At 49.2% G+C, this 21,098-nt stretch overlaps 1 protein-coding gene across 1 annotated transcript; it reads right to left on the bottom strand.

The window, feature by feature from the left end:
• Positions 1–435: 435 nt before the first annotated feature.
• LOC125748358 (threonylcarbamoyladenosine tRNA methylthiotransferase-like) lies at positions 436–19,564 on the bottom strand. The gene is made up of 3 exons (XM_049024393.1): positions 19,452–19,564; positions 16,064–16,228; positions 436–952 (listed from the first exon to the last, which is right to left on the bottom strand). Exons 2-3 carry the CDS (start codon positions 16,190–16,192, stop codon positions 806–808), a joined length of 276 nt encoding a protein of 91 aa, XP_048880350.1. The 5' UTR covers positions 16,193–16,228; positions 19,452–19,564; the 3' UTR covers positions 436–805.
• Positions 19,565–21,098: the final 1,534 nt, after the last annotated feature.

The following is a 21,098-nucleotide window of genomic DNA, read 5'->3' as shown; positions in this document are numbered from 1 at the left end:
CACTTACCGTTTTCAGAGCAGTGAGAGAGGATAAGGAATTACTGACCACCAGGGTGGGACTCGAATCCTGCATAAACCGAAGCGGAGGACAATTGTGAATAACTCAAGATGAAGGACTTTCATGCTAATCGTACATTAGCGAGCCGCTAATTAGCTTGTAGTTAAACATATCTGGTCCTCATGGTGTTGGGGGAACCAAAACTGAAGCAAGAGGGGATACAGCACAGTGTATCAAGCAGTGCGCCAGTCCTCCAACTGTAACAGGGTGAAATTTAAACCTGGACAGAGGTATGATACATTATTGATGGCGGGGATATAGCCTGACACAGAACACCAGCATGTAACAGAGAGTGGATCAGAACACAAGACACATCAGCAGCCTTCCTACAGGGACAGAAACCAGGAGCAACATAAAAGACAAGAGGCAGTAAAGGATTGTGTGAAATTGGCTTTTATTGGATGCTGTAAGTTCTCAAAAAGAGGCAGAAAATATGAGGAACTATCAAGGTAAGACAATATGCTTCAGAAAATAAAACACGGCTAAGATTTAAAAAAAGAATCTAATATCAGTGTTTGCTGTTGCGGGTGGGGGGCAAACAGACTGCGATTAAAAGCAATGGAAAACAGGTCTTTGAACAAACATCACAAAGTGTTTTTTGAAATAGGAAGGCCTACTTTTATGGGAACTCATTACCAAAAATATAATCTCATGTCCCTCATATTTTTTTGTTAAAAACAAAATAAATATCTGACAGTCAGAGCTCTCCCAGCTTAGAATGGGGGGGGCGGGGGAGGTGGGGGGGCTTCACCAGAGCTTCTTCATGGTAATGGCGAGCGCAACTGCCATCAGGGCAACCCCCACAGACAGCACTTTCAGCATGATGCCACTCAGGCTCCACGAATGACCCGACCCCCCCGGCATGGTGCCGTTCTGACAGGAAGTCACCCACTGCTGTTGGAGGAGGGAGAGGGAGAGAGAGAGAGAGAGAGAGAGAGAATTAATCAGAAACTCAAACAAGCTGCAATTAGCGGTGAATAGTTAGCCATGATGTGGGGCTTGACGCCCCAACGCTGTAGCGGGTCGACAGAATATATTCTTAAGCTTACAGTCTGACCCAAAGCCTGTAATCACTGGATTAGGTCTGCTGGCACCTTTGAGACGAACTAATGTAATTCCTTAATTACTAATCCTTTATGGCCTTATGGAAAAACTTGCTGCTTAATGTCAGTGCACACTGGTCTGTGCTCTGCTCCTTGCGCTACACACTGGAATTTTATTCATCTGTTATGCATAGTCGCAGTAGCAATGTGAAAAATACACGCGTATCTGCTGTGTAAAGTCTTCCTTCTTGTATGAAAACCGACAATAATAAATAAGCAAACAATGTAAATATGATTTTAGAGACAAGATGAAGTAAGAGGTAAAGAGGCAGGTGGTCAGACACGTTCGTATCTGGAGTTCTCTATGCACCCCCCCCCCCCACCCCAATATAATATGCTTGCTTCACCAAAGTCACGTGTCCCTACTCCAAAAAGAACAGACACAGTGTAACACAGGCAGTTTGGTATGAAGTATGAAGACGTGATTTGGGGGGGGGAGGAGATCCTAGGAAGTCGTCACGGTAACCGCAGGCCCACATTTTTGCAACCTTTCAGAACGCCTCTGGCTCCATCATCGGCCGTACATTGGAGATGACCTCCATCCTGCACTCAGAAACGGTCCTTCTCCCGTGACCCGGGGCTCATCATCAGGGGTGACTTTGTCGTTTCCAAGGCCCCCACTGAAAAATGGTCCTCTAGTGTACTGACAGTTTGTATCCAACAGGGGGCCCCCAAACCTCGGGGGTCCCGCACAAATGCGTGGGTCGAGCGGTGGTAAATAGCTCCGCTGCCCATCATGAGGCCCCGAAGCTGCTGACAATCTCACAGGGGGAGACCAGGCGGGGGGGCCGCATGACGCCGATGTCACTGCTGAGAGACGCCCGGGGAGCAAAGAGCACAAGACTCATCCATCATCAGTCACTGAAGGCACCTTAACGGTGTTAAATTACCGCAGAGTAAACAGCAGGCTACTCCGGCAGCTACCCCAAGACTCCCTGTCATAATCAGCACTAACGCATAACGCACTGCTGCATTAACGCTTCATTCATGGCAGAGATGGTACAAGAGAGACGTGGGCGGGGGGGCAGACTACCAACCCAATAATGCATTCATCAATGGGGGAGGAAACGCACACATTAAATATGGAAGATCAATCTGGAGGACCATGTTATGAGGTCAATATTTCACTAGCGTTCAGACCGTAATTGTAATAACCAAGCCACAGTTACGTGGTAATGCAAACCTCACCGGAGATTAAGCTTCTACTATGGGCAGTTTATATTATATTTGCATTTACCTACATCCTCTGCTTTACCCAGCAGCGTAATCTCCATTTTTCAAAGGGGGGGAGGGGGACCCTGTCACTGGAGGCTTCCAGCATCACTGAGGTCTACTAAGGGAGGTTACTGTTTGAGCAGGCTTTAGACCGGAAGATAGGCCTTTTTTCACAGATAGCTGAGGGGGTTACTTATCATTATCAAATCTGACAAGGAAGCTTCTCCTTCATAATCCAACTTCTTCTCTGATAGACTTTCTGTGGTATATTCATCTTTTTCCCTCCTCCTCCCTGAGGTTAAGAGTCCAAAATGACACTGTCCTCTAACGCAACTCAGGTTAAGTGGCTGTAAAGGGAGTGAGTGCGTAGCACACTTTCATGACAGTGTGTACTCCAAGAAGGGTGTCTCACTCCCGACTAGGTAAAGCAGCATCCATGTGCATTTTCAGGGAAGGAGTACTGCAAATGAGTGCAGTGACTGAGTGCTGCAAATGAGTGCAGTGAAAAAATGTAGTAAAGGATTGAGTGCCGTGAAGGAAATGCAGTGAAGGAGTGGAGAGAATTAGTGCTGTGAAGGAGTGCCGTGAAGATGTTTAGTAAACGAGTGCTATGAATGAGTGCAGTGAAGGATTGCTGAAAAGGAGTGTAGTGAAAGTCTGCAGTGAATGAGTGCTGCAAATGAGTGCAGTGAAGAAATGTAGTTAAGGACTGAGTGCCGTGAAGGAAATGCAGTGAAGGAGTGGAGAGAATTAGTGCTGTGAAGGAGTGCCGTGAAGATGTTTAGTAAAAGAGTGCTATGAATGAGTGCAGTGAAGGATTGTTGAAAAGGAGTGTAGTGAAAGTCTGCAGTGAATGAGTACTGCAAATGAGTGCAGTGAAGAAATGTAGTTAAGGATTGAGTGCCGTGAAGGAAATGCAGTGAAGGAGTGGCGAGAATTAGTGCTGTGAAGGAGTGCGGTGAAGATGTTTAGTAAAAGAGTGTTATGAATGAGTGCAGTGAAGGATTGCTGAAAAGGAGTGTAGTGAAAGTCTACAGTGAATGAGTGCTATGAATGAGTGCAGTGAATTAGTGCTACGAATGAGTGCAGTGAAGAAGTGCTGTGAAGGAGTACAGTGAATCCAGCAAGTAACAGGCAACAGGGACACTGGGGACCTCATGCTCGGGACGGCATGGCACAGCAACCACATACCTGGGACAGCACAGTCAGTCACAGATCCTGCCCAATAATTTCCATTAAACACTCGATTTAGGATGTAAGAAAACGAAAGCTCGTCGTTAGAAATCCCACCGTCTGCGAGGCAAGCCCTCCCAGCAGCCCTTAGTACAGACAGAGCCAAGGGGGGGTAATCCCTTCCCCCAGTGTCCCGACCCCCACACACCTACTCACTACATATGCACAGGCGTTCGCCACCCCTGCTGACACATGCCTCTGACAACATGACCTACTTCTGATGCACACGTTCTAATCATGGGGGTCTATACCTCAACCCTACCCTTTCACCCCCTGTGCTTAGTGCTTGCATTTTCAACCCATCTTTCCCGTTGCCATGGTGGCGGGGGGTGGGGGTGCAAGGACACCCACCCGGCATGCGGGCTCTGCCGAACGGAGAGAGCCGGACAGACGGGAAAATCACACGGAGGTAAGGAGCAGATACCAGGACATGTGAGGCTAGAACAGTGCAGATACGACAGCACAGGAGTTGATCCCACTTCTCCTTTTTTAGCTGATAAAAGACGACTTTCACTGACAAAGACAGTTCAGAGACACTGTAAACTCTGCCTGCTTTCCTTGTCCTGAAGTTTTCAGGCATTTCACACTGTTTTTTATGTTTAAACTAGTGAAGTTTGATCCACCAGACTCACACAAGGAAGGGAGGAGGGACAGAGAAGCGTGTCGAACCGAACCCCTGCTCGAGCTGGAGCCCAAAGCCTTAAAGCGCCTTTTCCTCACATCTGCGACTGCCTTTAGCGGCATCCTGCTGCCTGACGCGCCACGGTGACACCTAGTGCACACACACTTCGCGAAGAGCGGGACTCCGAAATGTGTGACTAATCAACGCGTTAGCGCTGCGCGGGAGTGTTACCTTGGAAAGGAGGAATGTGACAGAGAGACAGAGAGGCAGAAAGACAGAGGCAGACAGAAAGACAGACCGAGGTGGGCAGAGACTGAGATAGCCTCTGGGTTCCTTTCTGACAGACCTATCAGAAAGAGAAACAGAGACTGATAGAGAGACAGACAGAAGCTGTCAGAGAGACAGACAGACAAATTGATAGAAAGAGAGACAGATGCTGACAAAAAGAGAGACAGACAGCGGGAAAGAAAGGCAGACTATCAGAAAGATAGGCGGACAGAAAGACAAACAGAGGCTGTCAGAAAGAGACAGAGGCTGACAGAGAGAAAGACAGGCTGTCAGAAAGAGAGGCTAATAGAAAGAGACAGAAGCAGGCAGAGAAAGAGACAAACAGCTGGACAGAAAGATGTCAGAAAGAGAGAGGCTGATAGAGAGAGAGAAGCTGAGAGAGACAGAAACAGACAGAAAGAGCCAGACAGAGAGAGACAGACAGAGGCTGACAGAGAAACAGACAGAGGCTGACAGAGAGACAAACAGAGGCTGACAGAGAGAGACAGACAGAGGCTGTCAGAAAGAGGCAGACAGAGGCTGCCAGAGAGAGACAGACAGAGACAGACAGAGGCTGACAGAGAGAGACAGACAGAGGCTGTCAGAAAGAGACACAGAGGCTGACAGAGAGAGACAGACAGAAACTGAGGCAGACAAAGAATGTGGCAGAGCCTGAGACTGAAGCAGAGACAGATACAGAGGCAGGCAGACAGACTAAGACAGATGCAAGTGTCCAGGGCTTGTGGGAGAAGACCACTGCGCTGCTCAGTTCCAGATCTCTTTATATTTATCAAATATGTTTTTTGAGGATCCAAAATCTGCCTGTGCCAGCGACACCATCACGAGAGTCCCAGTGACAGGAGCAGCAGAAACAGCCTCTTTATTCAGTGATAAACTTTGGGGCTGACACACAGCTTTCAGCGCATGGCTTGCAGACTGCCGCATTTAGTCAGCCAGCCCGTACTGCGAAACAGCAGCGTGTCACTCAAACATGAGTCAGAGTATTAAAAAAAAAAAAAAAAACAAATCATTTTAAACGTGACGCTGCTGCAGCACAACTCACATCATCACGCATATCCTGAGATGCGACGTTGTGAAACGTGGGCTGGCGGCTGCGATTCTGCCACCTCAGCACTAATGCAGATGTGTCACGGGCAAATTTCCATGTGTAAGATTGTCGCAACAGGACGATGCTTCACGACCAAAGCAGGGTGGAGACACCAAACATAGCTGTACGGAGGGGGCATTTCAAGAGGCTTTCATTAATATATAAAGTAACGAAAGTGTGTGCGCAATTAGTAACTAGGATATCCAGAAAAATACAATATTTCCAGTTTTTCTGGCTTATACCTTTATAATTTTAACCTTTTCATTCCTTTATATGTTATGGTATTTAATTACTTTATTAGTGTTTAGCTTTTATTTAATCTCACATATTTATTTTTAGATGTATTCCGTCTTTCTATAATTTTATTGACCTACATGTTCTGCTTCTCAGGTTTTATTTAATTCACGTATCTGAAGCACTTTGACTCTGAAGCCGCATTTCATGTATGGAAGAAATGTCGTTTTCTGTACGTACTTGTCCTACTTAGGTTCACGGTGGGGGGGGGGGGGGGACGACGGGTACAAGGCAGGATGGGGCGCCAACCTATCACAGGGCACCAGATTATTATTATTATTATTAGTGCATAAATGTTTTAATATCTAAACAGCATTCCTACCCACAAAAGTGTTCTAGAGTTTAATTAATGGAAAATTTGCTAAGCTAACTGAACGCCTTTCATGCACCTTTAACCGGCACTCAGTCGACACCGTCTGATATCAAACACTGCTTCAAACTGATAAAACGTATGCAGGGAGAATACATCAACGTAAAATGTACTTCTCTGTAGAAAAACATATTCATTTACCAATTACAGCATGCACATTAATTATAATGTACAGATTAATTGTCAGAAACTAACTGCGCTGTGTTTTCAGAAGTCAGTAGGACCAAAGACCCGGAGTGGACACTTCACAGGAAGAAAGTCAGACGGCAGATTAAACAACAATGTGAGCAAATGAGCTGCCTGAACACAGGCAAGTACATTTGCCGCAATCACACCGGCGTGACATCGGAGAAAACAGCAGTTCTGTCCCCCCCCCGCGCCTCAAGCCTTTACCTCCAATTCTGGGCTTCTCGCCTTTTTTGTCATGACGATGCCCAGTTGCCACCCAACGCGTCACCTGGCCATTGGCTGACTGCAAGGATGCTAAACGCTAAAGACGCTAAACAGGATTATGGACTGTGCAAGCTTGCCCCCTCGCTGTCCGTCACACAAGCACAAAGTTATTTCCAGGGAAAGCTCTCTCTCCATCAGACAGGATTACTGCCGCTAGCAAGGTCTTATTTATTCCGCTAGTGGAGGCAATTACCCAGAATGCCTCACAACTCAACGTTTCATACCTTCATACTTGTGTAAAAAAAAAAAAAAAAAAAAAAAATGAATTGGATTTCCAACTTGTACTATGGTTATGGGTCCATATCCATCAATCTGCAGCCTGTTTTTTTTATTATTTTTTATTTTTTTTGTACCACCTCAGATTGCTTGGCTAACCCGCAGCTGAATGAGCACCTGTAGACATTTCCTGCAGAATTTAAAGCAATCGTAATTCTGGATTTATTGATTAGATCCCAGTCAGGTGGCTCTGGCAGAAAACAAACGTGGACACGTGGGACCCAGAGGGATTGGAGCACCTTGAAACACCCAACGGCGTCCCAGTACATAAATCTATATTAGGAAACAAAGCTGAATTCGTGTAAAGTAGTCTTTAGGCAAAATATTTATGTTGACCAAACTATACACCAAATCGGCAGCCAGGATGGACAGACAGACCAAATGCCTCTGCACCGCTGCCACCAATCCCAGTGACATTTCAGTCCAATCTTGTTTCTCAATCTGCGAGCGCTGAAAGCTTCCCCGGCCACTGCCCAGTCCCTCTAGGGGGTGTGCGCACGGCTTCCAGCACACCTGCCCTCTTCAGGGGCCTTTTAAAGGGGATGGTGTGTCTTTAACCCCCACACAAACACCCCCTGCCCAGTGCCCTGGCTGCAAGCCTTCCTGAATCGAGGTGAAGTTAGATGCCAGAGACTCGGCGGCGATCCAAAAACGAGGAATGCTAAGCAGCGCGTTCCGCGAATTCATCGCCGATGTCATCGCTGAGGGTCACGGGCCCACAGCCACTGGGGAACGAAGGGAGCCTCTGCCCCTTCTGCATCGCAGCCTGCACTCCTGCCCGGCTACCGCCTTCCAAACAGCTCCCCCTTCGCTGGAAGGCCTGACACTGCAACGGGAAACAGCATGCGGCTGCCGATGATTAATCACCATCCTTAGCTGCCTGGCAGACGTGATTAAACAGGGAAATAAAGGGGGCCGCATCCCGTACTGGGAATGGCGGAAAAGAAACCCAGAAACGATCCAGCTTCTGCTGCTAATTTGATTTTCCGTGTGCCGTTATATCCCTGATCACCCCTCCCCCCCGGGTCTGGCGGTTCAGCGTTAAAGATGTTACACCCGAGAGAACTAGGACCGCTGATGAGTGAGGGTACTGCAACAAAATGCTCATCTGCTGAAGAGACCAGACTGGACGGGGCCATCGGAAACGGGGGGGGGGGCTTTCCAAGGAAACCATCCCCATCTAAATTCTGGTCAACAGGAGGGGGTGGGGGCACATGTTAATAATGAATGCGTTTCCCACATTTTCAGCACCTTCCCACAAACCAGGACCATTAAAGCCCCCTCCAGTTAACGCAACATAACCACACTGCCTCCACGGTCTCACTGCCGCTAAGGAGAGCGGCTAAATTAAAGCGACCCTCTAATAAGCCTGTAGTATTTCGAGGAAAAAGTGAAAAAAAAAACCATCAAATAACGCAACCGCACAGCAACAAACAGTAAGGATTGCATCTTGAAATGTCACATTCAACAGGGAAAAAACCAGGAGGAGGAGAGGAAAAGGACATGAGGAGGAAGCCATCAGATTAAAAATAAACCTGAAGAGTGGAAACGGACCCAGAAGCCAGGAGGAGCGATTCGGAGCGATTCGGCGGCAGGCCTGGGTGCGGCGATCCGCTGTCGCCGGGCAGCAGCCGGCGGCGTCTCCGAGGAGCTGTCAGTCTGCATGATGCAAAGGGCCGGCAATACCTGCGTCGCGGCGGCAGGCGGGGCGGGGAAACGCGCGACAATTAGCTGCTCCGCCGTTCCAGGTGTTTGCGGGGTCGAGGTGGGGGCACCGGTGAATTATTAAAGCGTCACTGGCCCCGCGGATAACGCCAGCGCCCCGGCATCACCCGGTAAGGCCACTGTTAGCGCAGATCTGATCGCGTGATTTATTTACCCCCACCCCCCACCCCACCGAATCGCAGCATGTTGTTGACATACATAATGCACACGCAGGGCTGGGGGGGGGGGGGATGGGTGGCTCCCGTGGCAGGGCTGGTACCTCCCAGCACCACCGCTGCCACCGAAAAGACCTTGAAAAGAATAAACAGACAGAAAGGGATAAATTAGAGGAAGACGAATGCGGGGGGGAAGGGGGGGGGGGGGGAGCCGGCAATTTGACATGGCGGGATTCAGGAGCTCTTTCATTTGTCAATGTGCCAGATGAAATATGCCCCTCACGGCCCCCCCACCCAAAACCATTCCCTCCAATCCCCAAAATTTTAGCTTTGGATTCAACTATTTGAAAAGGGTTGATTATTCCAAGGTGTACCTCTCTCTCTCTCTCTCTCTCTCTCTCTCTTGCTCTGAGTGCAGGGTACTTACATTTGTAAGTGTGCTCAGAACACCCCCAGCCCTGCCCCCACCATGCCACCCCCAATCGGAAAAGACCGCTGCTGGTGAGCAGATGCCGTAATGAGCTCCCCAGCTTGACACAATGGCCATAGTACTTTTTCTTATCAAGGTGACTGTCGATGCACGTGTGTGTGTGTGTGTGTGTGTGTGTGTGAGTATTATGTGGATATTACATTGTGGGGACCATTTTGACACTGTGAGGTCCATTTTTCATGTCCCCACAAAGGTCTGTGAATGCAATCAAAAAACTAAAAATGCCAAAAGTCTTGTATTTTGTTCGGTTACTTACGGTTAAGGTTAGGGCTGGGTAGGGGTTAAGGTGGTCATGTTGGGATTAGAGTTTGCCACAGAGAAATGACCGTAAAGTCCCCACAAAGATATAATTACAAACCTGTGTGTGTGTGGTTGGTGGGGAGGGTAGTTTGTTGCGCACTTCAAAAGCTAAAGGAACGGCCCCCACCTGAAAGCCCTTTTCATCAGTGCTGTTAAGAAAATAAATAGCAGTGCATAATTTTAACCCAAGATGAATTTCTAATGGCAAAAAAGTACTGATCCATAAGCATTGAGTACTGATCCTTATGCACGGAGTACTAATTTATACATACTGATCCATGTGTGCCAAGTATTGATCTTTACTGGGTGGGTATTGATCCATACGCACTGTGTATTGATCCTTGCGTGCTGAGTACTGATCCTTACGTGCTGAGTACTGATCCTTACATGCATTAATATTGATCTTTACATGTTGAGTACTGATCCTTACATGCTGAGTACTGATCCTTACATGCATTAATATTGATATTTACATGTTGAGTACTGATCCTTATGTGCTGAGTACTAATCCTTACACGCCAAGTAGTAATCCTTAAATGCTGAGTAGTGATTCTTAAACAATAAGTGCTGATCTTTACTTGATACAAAGTAATCTTTACAGGTTAAGTACTGATCCTTGCACTCTGAGTACTGATTCTCCCAGACTGAGTACTGATCCTTAGAGGCTGAGTACTGGTTCACATGCACAGCTACAAGGGGCTCTTGGATACCGCCTGTATTTTTATTAAATATGTAATGCCATGTACCTCATCCATCAAGTTTGTACAGAGCAAACAGAGGAGCCCATCCCTCCAGCTCTGGCACCATCTCAAGAGAAACCTGGCAGTGGACAACATGACAGAAGCCAAAGCAAGCAGAGAAACTCCCAGTGAGTCCCGAGAGCGCAATCGGAGCTCAGCCGCGGGAATGAGCCTGCCCCCTGCTGGGTAGGGGGGCACACGAACCCGAGTCAGCGGCTCCGACGGCTCGATGGCCCCCAATTCGAGGGTCTCTGGTTACCCGAGACCTCCGGTGACCCCAGTCGTGGGCCACATTACACACCCTGTACATGATCCGAGCCAAGGTCCCCCGAATCTCCCCCAGGACAGCTGCAGCTCTCAGGCTCTGGGAACACGTTCCAGAAAGCTATGAACTCCCGATGGCTTTTTGCGATTTACAATCTTGTTTTGTTTAAAAGCGGTTTTAGAAATCAAGGTCTGTCGTGTTCCAGAAGGCTGGTGATCAACACCACCGTGAGCAGCGTGCAACAGACTCAAGCCATCGATCCCCGCGAATGGAGCGTGCAGGTCCCACCGCGGGGGTTAAGGTGGCTCTAAGTGCCTGAAAACTCGCAGAGGACGTCTTCCAGGACCTCCAGAAGACTTCCACCTCTCCGTAAATGTCATTAATATAATGTCATATGTGAACAATATTCTTTACTGATCACAAAGCAGAGCTCGGGAGCATCTTGGGCAGGATGCGAGGACGGCGAGTGCCTGTTGGCGTGAAGACCAGCGGGCATGCGGTGTCAGATTGGCGGCGCCCCGGCTGTTACCACAGAGCACGATGTCCTCACTCTAACTCAGAGGAGCCATGGCGTCTCCAAAACATGTTACAGAAGAGCGTGACATGGCTACATAGCGAACTGTACAGTAAACGTGCATATACATTCATATTTAAATGAATTCAATCTGAAGGGTTGGTTATGACACTGCACGTGAATATTTCTGCTGTCATCCGGGACCCTGGTTTGGGATTGGCTACATAGGAGTGCCCACCCCCCTCCTTAACACCCATCTTCTCACACCGTTAGTACTGGCATTAGTACCCCCATCGCTATGGCTACCAGCACGCTGTGTGTTGTTTGGTTGAAACGCCAGATTAAACTTCTGGCGAACAGTTTACTTAGCATGACCCCCCCCCGTCCAAAATCAGCCGCTCTCAACTGCACACTCAGGCATGTTTATTAACTGACCAGCACAGGACAAAGAACAGACTTAAACCTGCCCAGTATGCACCTCAGCGCGTGAATGGAATCGCACCCAGTCAGCATGAACCTTACGGGAATGTCTGAGCCGGAGGAAACGTCTGCGGAAATTTGAGTTTTTCTAAAAGCTACAAAAAAAAAGTGTCACCAGAAATGGTAACCAAAAGCCCCGCGACGGGCCAGGGGGGTGCAATGAGAAACGAAATGGGAAATCGCAGAGGATCACAGGAGGACCTCATGGAAACCCGGCTGCCTGCACTCAGGACGGTGTTTTGGTGATCAGACAGCTTCGGCTAAAAGCTGATGTTCCATCACAAACCCCCCCCCCCCCCCCCCAATTGACACGGAAACTTCCGCTGTGCAAAAAAATAAAAAATAAAAGGAGAACGTCCACTACCTCCCCTTCGGGCAGTTTCCTGACACACCCGACCCGAAAAAGCCCACAAACATACAACACACACTCCCTAATATACAGTTTCAGTTCCTTCTCTGGTTATTGCAGATTAATCCCACGCTGAAGAGGTCAGATATTACCTCAGTTATTTCACCACCTCTAGCCGATGGTAGCGGAGACGGCTCCCTACTCAACCACTACCTTCAAGGTTCCTCTTGTCCGTCCCTCTGCGGTGTGGAGACCAGGGGAATCCATGCAGCGGCGGAGCGAGGCCAACCGTATCTATGGGAAACTGACCAGGTAAAGCCGGCGGACGCCCCGAGAAATCTCGACACAGAAACCGTTGCGTTCAACAACCGAGTGCGGACATATGCGTTAAAACACATTTCCACAGACTGGTGCGAATGCAGATCCTGAATTAATTACCATTCTTTGTCTCTCGCCATGGCCAGCAACAAGCGGATGCCCCATTATGTGCTGTCAGGTGAATCTCGGTAAATCTGTGAATATTTTTCAAGTCACTCATAACTATTATTATCAGAAGTACACCGGTGGAGAGACTATTATTACTATATCTGAATTCATAAAGTATGACAGAAGCTTGCGGTGATCTCCACACCTGCAGGAAAGTCTTCCGCACATCCCATAAAAAAGTCAATAAATCAGAAGAGCTTTTAAAACACTCGAGCGCTTTCCTGAAAGTAACGCTACTCGTAATCGACATTTCGTACAACCAACACCCGGGCGGCAGGTGACTTTGAAGGTTATGGATATTCGTAGCCTGCGAATTTTTGTGAAACCTCACACAACAACACGCCCATTTCAGAAGATCCCCTTCATATTGCACACTTAGATTTGTGTTTCTATCCCAGTACCTGTATCAGACATAATTCCCATTCTGCTGATCAATTCCCCTTCTGAGCTAAGTAGCAGTGATATATCGTAGGAGTTTCTACCCCACAAATGCATATTAAAAACTATTCCTCCATCAGATGGTCCCTTTACCACACTACCGATGCAGTTCACACATCTCTATACCAATCAAACTCCCCTATCATGCTTAATTTCCATTCCACTGATTAATTCTCCATCTAATCTAATAATAAAGTAGCAATTATACACTGTAGACCTTCTCCCCGACAAATGCATATTCAAAGCACCCTCCCCCCCACTCCAATTCAAAGCCATGCACGACCAGCCAAACCAGTATAATTTCACCCATTCAGACTGTCAGTTCTCCCCTCGCAGGACTTTTAACGGTGTGTGTGTGTGTTTCATCTGAGACTCTAGATTCCGTGCAAAAGTCTCACTTTCCCCCCTCTGGGGGGCCCCTCTAAGAGAGCCGGCGGGGGCTCCTAAAATGAACAGAAACAGTGGTACAGGGAGCAGTTTATTAAGCAAACACGGGCCCCAGGGCCACGCTGGATCCCGTTACCGCTAACGGTCGGGGCGCCCTCAGCGAGCAGATTCCTGTCCTGAGTAATAAAGTAGGAAAACAGCGCTAATACCGTGCAGATATTATTAACGGCAGGGGGAGGGTCGGAGAGGGGGCAGAGCTCGCTGGGCTGTGCACACGCAGCAATTTGGAAATTATACGGCTGGATAAACTGTCGCTATTTTTCTCCCGTATGTTAATCAGCAGCTCCGAGATATTTTTCAGACGGACACCTAAGAACATTTGTACCGGAGGGAAGGACGTCAAATGATGCACAGAAATGTGAGACACATTTTAATTTCACACTCCATGGCCTTTTACTGCCAGCTCCGGCAGAACATACAAAAATATAGATATATATATATGTTATATAAGAAATGTCTGGAAGGCGGCCATGTTCGCAAAATAGCCATGCAATGACATCATGTTTCTGCTTTGAATGGTTTGGACTGAGTGTCTGAGAGGTCCGGCCGAAGCGTGCAGGGAAGTTATAACCCCCGCCTTTGCCAAAAGTGTCGTCAAGCCGGTGTTTTGACCTTTACTGTCCCGTAATAATTACTTTTCATCATCAGAGAGGCGGGATCAGCAAACGATTCAGCAGGCGTGCGGGTTTATGGGAGAGTGGGCTAATGGGCTGTAAAGGAAACGCCCCCCTCCCCCGCCCTGGATGTTACCTTTCTCAGCAGTTAGCCAGCTACAGCCCATGCCTAATTACCGGACGATTTAAAAAAAGTTAATTAAGAGGCTTAATTATTTCCACTAAGTTGATCACTCTCAGAGGGCTTTATGGGTGAAAATGGCTGATGGTAAACTCTCCCGCTCCTGTTTCCGGTTTGTTGAGAGGAAACGAAGGGAGCCACTTCCGCCCTGGAGGAACAGGGCCTCAGGGCGCCCACCGTTGGGATATGGTGTGGGTGAACTGCTGCCGCAGACTGCGTACGACAGCCCAAGCGCCTGCTAATTTATACAATGTAGATGGTCAGTGGGCTGCATTTCCACAGCAAACTGGAAATCTCAGCTACTACTTGCACCTATTGTGTGGTGAGCCCACTGTCCTTAGACGCTGGTGAGAGACCATCTGAAAGTAGTGCTGTTTGTGTGTGTGTTTGCATTTTACTGACTTTGGGAATACCGCTGCAACTGTCAGCTTTAATAACCTGTTCGGGAGTGCTGACCTCTGGGTTCCATAAATGACAGCGAAGGTGGCTTTCGATGACCGGAAAGCTGAGCGAGACTCAGCGTCACATTGAAGAGCTCTCACCTACTCTATCCCAGCTCGCTTAAACCCGATACACATCCTGCCTTCAGCATCGGAGCTCACAGAGGCGCTGCCTCAACACGGGCCTTCAGTACCGGAGCTCACAGAGGCAGTGCCTCAACACGGGCCTTCAGTACCGGAGCTCACAGAGGCACTGCCTCAACACGGGCCTTCAGTACCGGAGCTCACAGAGGCAGTGCCTCAACACGGGCCTTCAGTACCGGAGCTCACAGAGGCAGTGCCTCAACACGGGCCTTCAGTACCGGAGCTCACAGAGGCAGTGCCTCAACACGGGCCTTCAGTACCGGGGCTCAGAGGCACTATCTCAACACGGGCCTTCAGTAGCGGGGCTCACAGAGGCACTATCTCAACACGAGCCTTCAGTAGCGGGGCTCACAGAGGCAGTGCCTCAACACGGGCCTTCAGTAGCGGGGCTCACAGAGGCAGTGCCTCAACACGGGCCTTCAGTACCGGGGCTCACAGAGGCAGTGCCTCAACACGGGCCTTCAGTAGCGGGGCTCACAGAGGCAGTGCCTCAACACGGGCCTTCAGTAGCGGGGCTCACAGAGGCAGTGCCTCAACACGGGCCTTCAGTAGCGGAGCTCACAGAGGCAGTGCCTCAACACGGGCCTTCAGTAGCGGAGCTCACAGAGGCAGTGCCTCAACACGGGCCTTCAGTAGCGGGGCTCACAGAGGCAGTGCCTCAACACGGGCCTTCAGTACCGGGGCTCACAGAGGCAGTGCCTCAACACGGGCCTTCAGTACCGGGGCTCACAGAGGCAGTGCCTCAACATGGGCCTTCAGTACTGGGGCTCACAGAGGCAGTGCCTCAACACGGGCCTTCAGTACCGGGGCTCACAGAGGCACTGCCTCAACACGGGCCTTCAGTACCGGGGCTCACAGAGGCACTATCTCAACACGGGCCTTCAGCACTGGGACTCACAGAGGCGTTACCACAACATGGCCTGGCCCGGCCTTGGAGGACCCGCTCCCTGCCCCTCAGCCCAGATAATCGATTTGGTTCTGAGAAAGTCTGGAAAACAGCAGCAGGCGTGCATCCGGTGTGGAGAATCAAGCACACACGGAAGATTCAATTTTAATGGAATGGAAAGTTAAATTTTAATGGTGTTTGGAGATGCAGGAATATCTGTGTTTCAATGTTGCAAAGCTGAAAGGAAGCTAAGACCTCAACCCGACTTTTGTCTATGTGGTCACTGATAAATGTTGCAGCAATATAATTAACATGACTTTGCAACTAAAGAAACACAGAAAGAATAGTTTATTAGAGCAATGTTACCGGTGACCTTCGGGGAAATTTCCAGAATGTTTCATTGGACTCACCTGTGTTAGCCCGGATACCTCCCCTTTCTTCAGAGGTAGAGCAATGGAAGGGGTGAAGATCTCACCGGCCTCGACGGGTCGCCCCTTCATGAAGTGTTTGCCTGTCTCATAGATGTCCACCTCGATCATCTTACCCTTAAACTCCGGGCTTTTCGGAACCAGGACCTGCCAAAAGCAAGATCGGGAAAGGGAGCTACAGAGGGAAATTCACAGGAGACCAAAAGCGCTGATCTCAACCGAAGGAGGCGAGCAGGAAAAACTACATGAATGAAAGTAACAGCCTGGCTCCCAGTCGAGGATCTGGTCTGGGCTGCTGCACCCTGGTGCTTCTGGGAAAAAAAACAGCTGCAGAGAGGATGGAATATCGATAGGGCTCTGGGAAAACTTCTGATTCCTCCCCGATAAGACACGGGGTAAAGAGCAAGTTTCGACTGTATTCTGGGTCCATGGCCTCTGGAAAACGTCATTGATTTTGCAGCCATCCGATGTGATAGGAGGCGCCTTTAAGTCAATGGAGATCAATGGTGCTGAGTCTGAGATTTCTGGGACAAATTAGCAAAGCTAGTCAGCTGAGTCCCCAGACCCTCCCCCCCCACCCCAGCCGGCAAGGTCACATCCCTCCACCACCCCCGCCCCCAACCCCGACTCACGGCAGAACGTCAAGTGGCCGGCTGTCCGACAGCGCAGCTGTGGATAAGCATCGATCGGCTGCGTCTCACTCCAGTGTTGCCATGCTGATGCACGGAACATCGAAGCCGATCACAAGATATTTACCGTGAACCACAAATTACCCCTGAGGCACACAGCCTACCCCTCATTCCTAAGCGAGAACCTAGCGGTTTGCCTCATCACTTTAAACCAAAGTCTTTAAAACATCTTTCGGCAGTACCGTGAGATTACAAACTCCTTTTTCTGCTTAAGATCTATTCAAGGCACTTTTCAGTGAAGCAAATTCAACCTAGGGGCGAACCACGAATTGGATTAAATGGCTCTCTACTGAGAAACACACAGTTTAGACCAAAATTGCCTTCATCAAAGACTTGCACACAATGGGTCCTTTACACACGAAAGTCGAGCTCTTATATTCATGTGCATGATAATCCATCCGACTTATCAAATGTCTGCGGATGCCAATTAAGTTTTTCAATTAACTCAAAATTAAATATGTGTTTTCTCTGCGCCGCAGCTAATTTTAATTATGCCTCGTGAATTAAGGAATTTTTGTTTTTTTACATTTTTCCTTCTATGATATGAATCCCAGCCTGAACCAAGGATTTCGATAACACCTTTGTAAGGCTAGCTGGTGGCCATTCTGTACCTCTTGGCTTAAGCTACCAGAAGAGGCAGCACTGGCCAGGCGAGACTGAAAGGGAATCTCTGTCTTTACTTATGAGACCTATATTCCACTGGTCAGGCTCCTTACCGCTGCCAGACTCACCACAAAATGAGCCACAATACAAGTCTGCATGTGGCGATCTTTTTTTCCTCAGCCGGACAATTGCACCTCACTTGACCTTAGCATCTTAAAGGTCATGTCTAGGAAGTATTGACCCACACTCAGCTAAAGAGCTGGATCTCCATTCCATTCCAGCTCCAAACAGTTTGAAGGGCTTCGCATTTCCATTTTAAAATGATTTCTGTGTCCTGTCAGCTCATTCTATTAGCTGGAGACTTGCTGGAAATAGCTGTTAAGTAAGCAGAAGGGCTTCTGCGGGTGACTCGGGCAAATCCTGCACTGGGATTTGAAGACTTATATCATAATAGCTGCTTATTCAAACATCCATCCAACCTTCTAGCGGTTTGCGGCGTTTTAGTGCAGGTGATTGGAATTGCAGGATGGAAAAGCCGCATGAGACTACAGTGACTGCTGAAACAGTAAATGACACACAGTCTGACAGACCTTCGTGTCAGTGGCTGAGAGATCAATCTTCAGCCATAAGACGGCCCCAGAACTCTGCTTCTTTCTGGATTTGCTAGCATTTTGGGTCAGAGTGGCTATTATTCATCACATTACCCCAGCTTGATCATTCGATCTCATTGGAGCCCAAACACTGATCTTCCATCCCAGCGAATGCGGCGTTCCATAAAAACCCAACACAGGCTGGAGGGTGAGTATGTAACATGCCCGGCTCCCTGAACTCGCACATCCCTCCGAACGGGTTAGGATTCCTTCACCCACATCGCCTTGGAAACAGCCACCCAAACAAGGACACAATGAGGAACATTCCGGAGAAGCGCCCAAACTGCAAATGCAATTCAGTGCTGGTCGTAAGGAGATGGGGAGATGTTCTACATTTGATCAGTTCACCCTGTAAGAAGAATCCAGGGTGATTCATTTATGGGGTTTCGGGGCTGGGGGACCGTGGGGGTCATTGGTGGGCGGGGGGTACAGGAGAGCCCTTGTGCAGGCATGCATCACACTGCATGGTAGACATCCCTTCAAGCTGCAGGTAGAACAAACAGGGCTCCCAGAATGCCATTTTCCACTGGGTGACAAGTCAGGGATGAATCGCCGAGAGACCAGAAAGCCCTGCTCCTTGGAACGGCCTGAAGAGACATGTTCTGATCTTCAGTAGAGCCTTTGCCCTCATCTGTGCCAGAAAATGTTTTTTTCTTAAAGCCAACCATCAGTTTTTTTCTTTTCATTTTAACAAGGGCTGACCGCTAAAGACCGGCGATGCAGACGATTACATGACACACACACAGGTGACAGGTTGTGATTAAGGGCTGCACACCACGGCTGGCTGGATATGAAATGCTACAGACATCACTGACTAGGCTCTGTCCCGCCCCCCCCCCCCCCCCCCCCCCCACCCCGCTTCCTGATGTTCAGAGAACCACACGACACTTGTAGCTGAGTTCATAGCTCCGAGACACGCTGGAGAAAATTACTACCCATTTCTGCCTATCAGGAAAAAAAAAATCCTGAACTTCAATCATCTTCCCAATGACTGTTATGGGGAGGAAATTGATTTATTTGAAGACATTTCAGAGCAGAGTTTTTTCCTGGGGTTCCTTTGAAGCCCAGTGCGGAAGGATTTATGCCGGAATGTGACTGGGGGCTAGCCAAATATTGGCAAGTAATAAAAAAAAATATAAAAGAGGAAGAGATTAAGTTTATTGGGCGATGGACAGACGACTGTGACGCGTCTACAAGCCTCGTTAAAAGTGATGCTTTAAGCAAACAGGTGTAGGACAGAGGGGAGAGCCAGCAAGCATGCGCTCGACGTCCAACCAAAGCCAGGTGATGGAGCACAATGCATTTAAATAAAAAAAGCCACTGTTTTTACACTCAGCACTTTAAGGGAAGTAGATGAGCAAGCAGCAGGTCACGTGCCCTGCCAATCACAGACAGCGCCCCCTGCTGCTTACCTGGGACACTACTTACCTGCTCGTAGAATTTGTTGTGGGCCACGAAGAAACGGGTGTCGAACGACTCATCGGTGACAAGGACGCGATGCCGTTCCCCGACCTGAAACAAGACGGTGGGGGATTAGCTCGCTCACACAGATATTCTACTGGCTTCCAGAAATCACCAAAGGTAACTACGTTCACCCGGAGCTGACAGTTATACAGATGCAGTACAACCGGGCCGTCAGTGTTTGGTTAAAGGCATGACCTTGTGACCTGACCCCCTGACCTGGGGTCAGGACCACACAATCACTACCAGCTGACTGCAGCGATGGTCTGATCTGCCCGAGCATGCAGTCTCCAACACGACATCTTTCCCCCCCTTGAATAACGTTTGTCATACTGTACATGTGCCATTTCCATAACCCATTCGTTAAGTGATGTACCAGACGGTGGAGGCCGTCTGCTGATCGCACAGAAGACCACCATACATGTCAGGCTCCTTTCTGTGCATTTCAATGTGCTCTCGCTAAAATGGAACAGACTGGATAAAAGTCATCGCACGGAGGAACAGGCTGACCTCACCACACATAGGGGCCCGAGACCTCTCGAGGGCCCAAGATTCGTTGAGGGCCAAGGACCTTCTGAGAGGCGTGCTACTTGCTGAGGGTCTGAGCACCTTGTGAGGGGTTAAGAACCAGCTGAGATTCAAAGACCTTCTAAGTGTACAAGACCATTCTTAGGGTCGAAGACCGGATTATGATCCAAAGAGCTGCTGAGAGCCCAACACCTAACCAAACATCCAAGACCTGGCAAAGATTCAAAGAGGGAGAGGATCCGTAATGAGGCTCACTGCATGTCCAGCTCTGGCATGGGGCCTTGGGCCCGGGGGCCCGCCTGTACTGCCCCGGGGGCCCGACTGTACTGCCCCGGGGGCCCGACTGTGCTGCCCCCAAGCCCTGCACTCCATCTTAGCACAGTATGGGCAGCTGTGGACACCCTAGATGTACAGCACTGATGAAGGGCTGTGGTGCTGTAACACTCCAAATGAAAGGAGGGAGCCTTTCACTTTATTTAAAGCGGCATGCAGCATCTGGCCTTTTGAGACGACAGCTAGCTTAATGCAGGCTGTCTGAGCACTCGCCCCCTTAAAGGGGCTCTTTTTGTTTGCCCCCTCGCCCCCCCCTCCTTTCTTTTCCCCCAATCGACAGATGAAAAGGCGAGAGGGGGATGGCTGGGGAGGCGTGTGTGTGCTGGAGCCCTGATGTCAGAACACCTTGCAAAGGCTTCTAGGGCTTATTGAAATTCACCAGCGACCCCCCTCCCCCCCCCCCCGCCACACCAAAACGGCGCAACAGGGTGGGGGGTGAATGCACAGTTTAATGGAGCTCGCAGAATGGCCCCAGCAGCACAGACAGGTAATGATGGCAATCTGCCGTGCCCAATTACAACAAAAGGCTACATCTCCATAGCGATGCAACAGCTAGCTTGCGGGGGGGGGGGTGTGTGCAGACCCCACATCTGGGCAGCTCATATCTGCTGAAGTGTAGAGCTTTCCACCATGTGCTCATGGTCCTACACGGGGGGGGGGGGGCAATCTCATATGAACCCGACATGGAAGTCTAGCACCAACACGCCCCTCACTGACGCGAGGTCAGTGAGCACAAAAGGAGCACTTGTCCGC

The sequence above is a fragment of the Brienomyrus brachyistius genome, chromosome 9 (genome assembly GCF_023856365.1).
Source record: "Brienomyrus brachyistius isolate T26 chromosome 9, BBRACH_0.4, whole genome shotgun sequence".
Lineage (NCBI taxonomy): Eukaryota > Metazoa > Chordata > Actinopteri > Osteoglossiformes > Mormyridae > Brienomyrus > Brienomyrus brachyistius.
Note: the sequence above shows the minus strand (reverse complement) of the source record. Positions and strands in the feature narration are given on the sequence as shown.

Excerpts from the sequence above, each read along its gene's own strand:
- LOC125748358 (XM_049024393.1), bottom strand. The coding sequence starts at position 16,192 with ATGATCGAGGTGGACATCTATGAGACAGGCAAACACTTCATGAAGGGG. Across the intron at positions 953-16,063 it reads AGGTATCCGGGCTAACACAG|CAGTGGGTGACTTCCTGTCA; the intron begins GTGAGTCCAATG and ends CTCCTCCAACAG.